The 9,405-nt window shown below is 44.7% G+C and overlaps 1 protein-coding gene across 3 annotated transcripts in view; it reads right to left on the bottom strand.

Moving 5' to 3' along the window:
- Window positions 1–219: 219 nt before the first annotated feature.
- MTHFD1 (methylenetetrahydrofolate dehydrogenase, cyclohydrolase and formyltetrahydrofolate synthetase 1) overlaps window positions 220–9,405 on the bottom strand; it is a 62,040-nt gene continuing 52,854 nt past the window's right edge. For 2 of the 3 annotated variants that reach the window (XM_036120226.2, XM_078053806.1), the window contains 4 exons: window positions 4,494–4,601; window positions 3,801–3,953; window positions 1,744–1,838; window positions 220–472 (listed from right to left, as the gene is read on the bottom strand). In XM_036120226.2, the coding sequence (XP_035976119.2) occupies window positions 1,749–1,838; window positions 3,801–3,953; window positions 4,494–4,601 (351 nt within the window). In that variant the 3' untranslated portion in view covers window positions 220–472; window positions 1,744–1,748. The remainder of the gene's footprint in view (window positions 473–1,743; window positions 1,839–3,800; window positions 3,954–4,493; window positions 4,602–9,405) is intronic. The other variant, XM_078053807.1, reaches the window with a different exon arrangement.

The following is a 9,405-nucleotide window of genomic DNA, read 5'->3' as shown; positions in this document are numbered from 1 at the left end:
TTCCCCCTCAACCCTATCAGGAGGTCTCCTGATGATGTGTCCTCCCAGAAATCTGCAAGCATGCGCCATTTACCCCTTTAAACACGACAGTGTCATAAAGGACATCTCGCAACTTGCGTCTCCGGCCCTGGGCTCTGCCGGCAAAATGGGCTCCCACAGGATGGCAGACATACTGCAGCACTGTCTGTGAATGCTAGAATTTATGTTTAAACATCCAGATCGCAAAATCATTTCCTTTTATTCTGTGGAACTTCAGTAAAGTAAGCAGACTTGCGCATGATTTATGTTAATTTATACACGATGGTGGGAATTAAGACCAAAGGAAGGCTACTGGGGAGACGCCCGCTCTTGATTGCCTAAGATCTTCAGGGCAGGGGCTGACTTCTCTCGACTTCCCCACACTTCCTAACCAACAGTCAGCCTGAATGGACACCGGCCAAATATGTGGAGCAGCTTCTTGAAGAGGGGCAATCTAGAAGGAAAAAGAAACGAGAAGTAAATGTTCCTCGAAGAGTTGAAACCTTGCCTCTCCCCTGCCCCGCCGCAGCACTCCCCTCTGGTGCTGCCAAAGCCCCTGACATTTCCAGCCTTTCCACGACCACCTCTGTCGGGCTGGCCCGAGGGCCTGAAAACAACACGCGGCACTTGCATCCTGGCTACATGAAGACTGTCCGAGGCCAGGCCAGGCCTGAGCCAGAGGGACACTCCCAGCGTCACAGAAGCCCTCCTGAAGGAAGAACGGTGTTTCCGGGCAGCAAGCACACTGTCTCTTCTCTGTAAGCAGTTACTTCTGTAAGCAGCCATCCTCTGGTTGCTCAGAAGAGTACTAGTTTGCTTCCACCTGGACCTTTACTTTGGTAAACAATGTGAGAGCTTCAGTTTTGCATTATTGCCCTCCGATACCCTTGTCTATTCTAGCGGTTCTCAATTCCTCCCTCCTAGACTTGTAACTCTAGGTCCCTTGCAGCTGTCAGGATTCTCCTTCGTGACTGCCCAGATCAGGATTCGGTTTCCTGAAAACCATGCCTTCCTTTTTCTTGGTTGATTCCCCATCTTGCCGGAGGACACTGCTGAATACCTTCCTAGGAAGCGAGGTGGGGCGGCAAACCTGCACATGTCTGAAAGCCTTTGGATAGATCTGGTGGGTCTAAGTGCAGGTGCAAAGTCAGCTCAAGGGGGTTCCTCCATTGTCGAAAAGCCCCTTACTCTGATAAGAAGACAGGTGTTCACTCTAATTCCCGTTTTCTCATAGACAAGCCATTTTTTTCTTTTCTGGAGAAGACTTTTTAGGATTACATTTTTAATGTTTTTGAAATTTCAACTGGATGTGTCTAGGGAAGGCTTGTTCATTGTGATGAGTACTTGGGGACGTTTCCCTTAAGATCCCAAGTATTCCCGGACTGGTCCTGCTTCCTTTTCTTTTCTATTTTCAGGGACATTTACTCAACTCCTGCCTGCTATCTACTCAAAGTACACCGACCCTTAGCCCAGCCTCCATGGCAGTCCCTCCAGAGTTCACTAGACGGCGGCTTTCTCCCCTACACTGCTCCGTGACAAGCCATGCTCTTCTTCCAAAACTGGAATATTTCCTTCATTGGTTACGCCAACTCTCCCCTCAATGATGTTTGGAAAGAAAGTTTTGAAAGCATTCGAATTTGCATTTTCAGAGCTTTTGCTGGAATCCCATAATTCATAAATATACCTCAAAGGAAAAAAGCAAAACTCTTACCAGTAACAACTCACCTGTTTTAGAACAACCCATTCACCTGTTCAGTTTCAGGGTCCAAATCAATATCATAGAAACAGGGCCGTGTGGGGAGTCCAGGCATCGTGCTCATCTAGGAGATGTGAAATAGCATGAAAAATAAAGTGATCTTTGTTTCCACCTTCCCTTCAGATAAAAAGCCCGAGGCACAAAATAGAATATTATTTCATAGTTGTAAATAAATTGGTACCCTTCTTGTTACACACTGAAAACCAAGTCACTGATCCTGTTATGACCCCAAAGAGAAACCCTCATGCCCTTCAGCACGCCAAATGCCAGGCTTCACTACCGTCTTCCACACTGACAGTTGTAACAAGAAGTAGCAGGAGGTCCTTCCACCTTCATGGTCTAGGGGAGAGGCTGGAGAGGCTGAATCACCTCCTCCCCTCTCACGAGACCAAAAGGAGGTACAAGGCTTGTCTGCTTTTTAATTTTGTTTTAACAAGTCTTGCATCAATGCCTGTATTATTTTGCTTCAGGAACACATTAGAAATTAGCGTCCTTTAACTTGGGCCAAGACATTTCTGTACAAAGTCTAGATAGCTTTATAACCACTATTCTGACTGGGCCAGTTTGGCCTTCTAAAACTGAGCTTGTAATGCCATAGATTACATTTGTACTTACTTCTTTTCTCAAGACTGGGCTTTGACAAATATCTACTTAGCTGCAGATCCATAAGGCTTGTAAGTAAAAGCTCAGTACACTTTCACCTGTAACAGTGTCTTGTAAAACGAATAAATACAAGTTCCCAATCAGATCCAGACAGGAGAATTTAAGCTCAACTTCTACAACTTAACTATAACTTACCAGAACATTCTACAGGGATCTCATATTAGTCTCTATTCGTGAACTCTGTAAGCAACTGCTGGGTGTGGGAACAAGAAGGGGGAAAAGGAAGGGATTGTTCCTGAGACCTAGCAGAGAAGCCTGAAGAGGACATCAAAGAGACTGAGCGTGTGCCCACTGATACAGACAGAGATGTGCATGGTGTAGAAAACCGTAAAGATGGCGCCCAAAACAGTGATTCAGATTTTCGTATTTTTACTCCCTCCCAAAGAGGATTCCCCCCGCACCCCCCGCCGTAAACACTGGCAGTTGTCTGACCGTTGTTGTTCCATGATGATATTGCCCCACGCTGAGAGCTGAGGGGAGCAGGGCACAGATCGTTAATAACTTGCCCAAGGCCAGAACCAGCAGTGAAAACTGTATGTGGCTTTCACGTTACATACTTTTGACTCTTTAATGCCACTTCCTACCACTTTCTTAAAATCCTGAAAGAGGGATGTGCCTCCATTAGGAGATCTACTGGCTTCTTCTTCATCGTGAATTGGCTGTTTGATAGGTCAGTCTTGTACTGCAGGTAAGGACAAGCTGCAGGTATAGGACACCGGGCAGATCAAAGGGGGTATCAAAGGGGGTAAGCCAGGCACAGGGCAGCTGTTAACCTGGGATGGTCAGCTCCTCTTTCCATATGCATACGATTCCTAAGATAAAGAAGAATCTGATAATGAATGCATCTTGAAGTGGAAATAGGCGACCTCACTTTTCACATCTACAGGGTTCACTTGCATTTTAAGGGCATTTTCTTTATTCAGAAACAATGAATTCCCAATGAGTTTCAGGCCTAAGCTCCAGGCCTGTCAAGAAGACCCGGGACAGGGAGAGCCTCTGTCCCTACTTCAAAGGACGCTTGGCAGGACTGAGTTCATCTGCGAAAGGCGCCCAGTGAATGTCAGCTATGATTATACGTTAGCACTATCGCAGATGATCGATGAGGCCTGTCCCAGATTCAGTCAAGGTCATACTGCCCCTGGGAAGCAGAACTGTTATTTGTGACAAGCAGTCATGGCTTCATCCTTGAACCGACACCCGGATGGTCCACAGCCAGAGGACCAGTCCTAACGGGCCTGACGCCAGCTTGCTGCTCAGTGAGGAGCTCCGCTCTGGCAGCGCTTGCCCGGCAGCTTTGGTGGCCCATCTCAAGACGCGAAGCCCCGATGAACCAGCCTGCTCTGCGCCTGTAGCACTCACTTACCGTGCCTACCAAGGGGTACAGAAAACCGGCCCCGACACTGGCGCGGATGTCACGGATGGGCAGGACAAAGCCTGTGGGCACACCCTTTTGCTCTGGGTTATGAGACAAGGACAAGTGTGTCTTGGCCATGCAGATGGGCAGGTGCCCAAAGCCCTGAGGAGAAAAGGGAAGAAGCAGGACCAGTGAAAAGCTGACAGGGCAACCAAGCGCACCTGGGCACTGTGATGATACCGATTCTTCCATTTATTTAAAACATCCAATTCCCTTTATACCCACCTGGACCTCACCGACCCCGAGCTCAGTTATTAGAGATCCAACAACAACAACAAAAAAGAATCTCTGTTGGGTGAGAGAAGCAAGGACCCACAACCATATTCCAAAAGTGAGTATTGTATTTTCATCTACATAACCAATTAAAAATGGTAGGTTGGAGCAGATGTGAGAACACAACTGAAGGCAGGCTCTTAATATTTGAGGAAGGCACTCCCTATTTTTCTTGGCTTTTCCACATATTCATATACCACCCCTGGGCAGATAAAGGCCTGGACCACCTCATCCAAACGCAGTATTCAGAGGGGAGAGGGCTAACACCCAGAAAAGCAAGGCAGTGGGCACCCCGCAGGGCTAGGAGAACTCGGGGGCTCTGCTCCCAGGCTGCTCTGTAAAGAAGTGACAGAAAAACCGAATATATACCTGTTTTGTGTAGACTTCAACTTTGTGTTGAGCTTCAGGAAGCAGTTCAATGTCATCAGCCCCATAGATCTTCTGTGCAATGATCCTGATTTTATCCTCAATCGGGAGCTAATAGACAGCAGAGAGAAGGGGGATCCATGACTGGGTGCACATGATGATGCTGAACTGGGACAGGGCCACGTTCCAGGTCAGAGTTCCCAAGAGGGTGAGAAGATGCTTTTACACACACACACACATGCATTTTTAAAGATTTTATTTGTCAGAGAGAGAAAGAGAGAGCGCCCACACAAGCAGGGGAAGCAGCAGGCAGAGGGAGAGGAGAAGCAGGCTGAGGGGCTCAATCCCAGGACCCCGGGATCATGACCTGAGCCGAAGGCAGACGCTTAACTGACTGAGCCACCCAGGCATCCCTACATACACAAATAGATATGCAGATAGTTTGAGGTATATTTGGATTAGAAACATTTTCTTTTAATACCAAGCTCCAGGGGGAGGAGCAAGATGGTGGAGGAGTAGGAGACCTAAATTTCGTCTGGTCCCAGGAATTCAGCTGGATAGGGATCAAACCATTCTGAACACCTAGGAACTCAACAGGAGATCAAAGAAAATAGCAGCAACTCTCTGAACAGAAAAGCGACCACTTTCTGGAAGGTCGGACGTGCGGAGAAGTGAATCCGAGGCGGTATTTGGGAGGATAGACGGCGGGGGAGGGGGCCTTTGTCGGCCGCTTCTGGCAAGTGATAGAGCCACGGAGCACAAAATCGGAACTTTTAGAAGTCGGCTCCGCTGAGGGACGTCGCTCCAGTGGCTTAGCGGGGGGGTAGAACCCTCGCTGGGACAGTGTGGTCTCAGGTCCGCCGGGGTCACAGAAAGACCGGAGGTGCCTGAGTGCGGCAGAGCTCCCAGGTATGGGAGCAGGGAAGCCGGCTGCAGTGACGGAGCCAAGGAGTGGGCTCTCAGCTCGGGGTTGCCATAAACCGTGATCCGCGGCACAGTCAGGCCACCGCCCTTCCAGCAGGGACCCAACAAGCGGCAGATCCGGGGAGACTCCCCTTCCTCCCCCAGGAGGAGCGGCGCGGGAGCGCACCACAGGGATCTGCTGGGTTTGGAGACTCCACACGGGGTCGGTTGCCAGAGACAGAAGCGCTCGGTCACAGGCCGGGTGAGCATGGAGTGCGGCCAGAAGAGAGGGAGACGGGAGTGACTGACTGCTTTTCTCTGGGGGCGCACTGAGGAGTGGGGCCCCGAGTTCTCGGCTCCTCTGGGGCAGAGACTGGGAGGCCCCCATTTTCATTCCCATCCTCCAAAGCTGTATGGAAAGCTTGCAGGGAACAAAAGCTCCCGAGAGCAAACCCGAGCAGATTACTCAGCCCAGACCAGGCAAGGGCGGGGCAATTCCGCCTACGGCAAAGACATTTGGGAACCACGGCAACAGGCCCCTCCCCCAGAAGATCAGCGAGAACAGCCAGCCGAGACCAAGTTTACCGATCAATGAGAATGGCAGAACTCCAGTGCTAGGGGAATACTGCACATAGAATTCATGGCTTTTTTCCCATGATTCTTTAGTCTTTCAAAGTTAATTTTTTTAATTTTCTTTTTTTTTTTAATTTTCCTTTTTTCCTTTTTCAACCAACATCTTATCAATCCCTTTTTTAAAAATCTTTTTTATTTTTCATTTTTAGAGTCATATTCTATCCCTTCATTGTAGTTAACCTTATTTTTGGCATATATATATAAGTTGTTCTCTCTTTAAAATTTTGGGATACAGTTTCTTCTAATAGACCAAAATATACCCTAAATCTCTAGTGTATGGCTTTGTTCTAGTCTCCTGCCTGATCACATTCTCCCCCCCACTTTTTTTTAAATTTCTCTTCTTTCTTTTTTCAACCAACTTATCAATTCCTTTTATAAAATCTTTTATAATTTTCATCTTTACAGTCATATTCCATCCCTTCATCGTATTTACCCTTATTTTTGTACATATATAAGTTTTTCTTTCTTTAAAATTTTGGGAGGCAGTTTCTTCTAACAGACCAAAATACGCCCAAAATCTAGTGTATGGCACTGATCTATTCACCAGCCTGATCATATTTGATCATATTCTTTTTTCTTTCTTATCTTTTTCTTTTTTTTTTTCTTTTTTCTTTCTTTCCCTTTCTTTTCCCCCGGTTTCAGTCTCTAATGATTGGTTTACTGTATATTTTTCTGGGGTCATTGTTACGCTGTTAGCATTTTGTTCTTTCATTCATCTATTCTCCTCTGGACAAAATGACAACACGGAAAAAATCACCTCAAAAAAAGAACAAGAGGCAGTACCAACTGCCAGGGACCTAATCAATACGGACATTAGTAAGATCTCGGAACTAGAGTTCAGAATGATGATTATAAAGATACTAGCTGGGCTTGAAAAAAGCATGGAAGATATTAGAGAAACCAAACCCTTTCTGGAGAAATAAAAGAACTAAAATCTAACCAAGTCAAAATCAAAAAGGCTATTAATGAGGTGCAATAAAAAATGGAGGTTCTAACTGCTAGGATAAATGAGGCAGAAGAGAGAATTAGTGATATAGAAGACCAAATGATGGGAAATAAAGAAGCTGAGAAAAAGAAACAACTACTGGATCACGAGGGCAGAATTCAAGAGATAAGTGATACCATAAGACGAAACAATATTAGAATAATTGGGATCCCAGAAGAAGAAGAAAGAGAGAGAGGGGCAGAAGGTATATTGGAGCAAATTATAGCAGAGAACTTCCCTAATTTTGAGAAGGAAACAGGCATCAAAATCCAGGAGGCACAGAGAACCCCCCTCAAAATCAATAAAAATACCCCTGACATCTAATAGTAAAACTTACAAGTCTCAGAGACAGAGAGAAAATCCTGAAAGCAGCTCAGGAGAAGAGATCTGTAAACCTACAATGGTAGAAATATTAGACTGGCAACAGACCTATCCACAGAGACCTGGCAGGCCAGAAAGGACTGGCATGATATATTCAGAGTACTAAATGAGAAAAATATGCAACCAAGAATACTATATCCAGCTAGACTGTCATTGAAAATAGAAGGAGAGATAAAAAGCTTCCAGGACACACAAAAACTAAAGGAATTTGCAAACACGAAACCAGCCCTACAAGAAATACTGAAAGGGTTCCTCTAAGCAAAGAGAGAGCCTAAAAGTAACATAGACCAGAAGGGAACAGAGACAATATACAGTAACAGTCACCTTACAGGCAATACAATGGCACTAAACTCATATCTTTCAATAGTTACCCTGAATGTAAATGGGCTAAATGCCCCAATCAAAAGACACAGGCTACCAGATTGGATAAAAAAACAAGACCCATCGATATGCTGTCTGCAAGAGACTTATTTTAGACCCAAGGACACCTCCAGATTGAAAGTGAGGGGGTGGAAAACCATTTACCATGCTAATGGACACCAAAAGAAAGCTGGGGTGGCAATCCTTATATCAGACAAATTAGATTTTAAAACAAAGACTATACTAAGAGATGAGGAAGGACACTATATCCTACTTAAAGGGTCTATCCAACAAGAAGATCTAACAATTATAAATATCTATGCCCCTAACATGGGAGCAGCCAATTATATAAGGCAATTAATAACAAAAGCAAAGAAACACATTGACAACAATACAATAATAGTAGGGGACTTTAACACCCCCCTCACTGAAATGGATAGTTCATCTAAGCAAAAGATCAGCAAGGAAATAAAGACTTTAAATGACACACTGGACCAAATGGACTTCACAGATATATTCAGAACATTCCATCCCAAAGCAACAGAATACACATTCTTCTCTAGTGCCCATGGAACATTCTCCAGAATAGATCACATCCTAGGTCACAAATCAGGTCTCAACCGGTACCAAAAGACTGGGATCATTCCCTGCATATTTTCGGACCCAATGCTTTGAAACTCAATCACAAGAGGAAAGTCAGAAAGGACTCAAATACATGGAGGCTAAAGAGCATCCTACTAAAGAATGAATGGGTCAACCAGGATATTAAAGAAGAATTAAAAAAATTCATGGAAACAAATGAAAATGAAAACACAACTGTTAAAATCTTTGGGATGCAGCAAAGGCAGTCCTAAGAGGAAAGTATATAGCAATACAAGCCTTTCTCAAGAAACAAAAAAGGTCTCAAATACACAACCTAACCCTACACCTAAAGGAGCTAGAGAAAGAACAGCAATAAAACCTAAACCCAGCAGGAGAAGAGAAATAATAAAGATCAGAGCAGAAATCAATGAAATAGAAACCAAAAGAACAGTAGAACAGATCAACGAAACTAGGAGCTGGTTCTTTGAAAGAATTAATACGATGGATAAACCCCTGGCCAGACTTATCAAAAAGAAAAGAGAAACGACCCAAATAAATAAAATCATGAATGAAAGAGGAGAGATCACAACCAACACCAAAGAAACACAAACAATTATAAGAACATATTATGAGCAACTATATGCCAGCAAATTTGATAATCTGGAAGAAATGGATGCATTCCCAGAGATGTATAAACTACCAAAACTGAACCAGGAAGAAATAGAAAACCTGAACAGACCTATAACCACTAAGGAAACTGAAGCAGTAATCAAAAATCTCCCAACAAACAAGAGCCCAGGGCCAGATGGCTTCCCAGGGGAATTCTACCAAACATTTCAAGAAGAATTAATACCTATTCTTCTGAAACTGTTCCAAAAAATAGAAATGGAAGGAAAACTTTCAAACTCGTTTTATGAGGCCACCATTACCTTGATCCCCAAACCAGACAAAGACCCCATCAAAAAGGAGAATTACAGACCAATATCCCTGATGAACATGGATGCCAAAATTCTCACCAAAATACCAGCCAATAGGATCCAACAGTACATTAAAAGGATTATTCACCACGAC

The sequence above is a fragment of the Halichoerus grypus genome, chromosome 8 (genome assembly GCF_964656455.1).
Source record: "Halichoerus grypus chromosome 8, mHalGry1.hap1.1, whole genome shotgun sequence".
Lineage (NCBI taxonomy): Eukaryota > Metazoa > Chordata > Mammalia > Carnivora > Phocidae > Halichoerus > Halichoerus grypus.
Note: the sequence above shows the minus strand (reverse complement) of the source record. Positions and strands in the feature narration are given on the sequence as shown.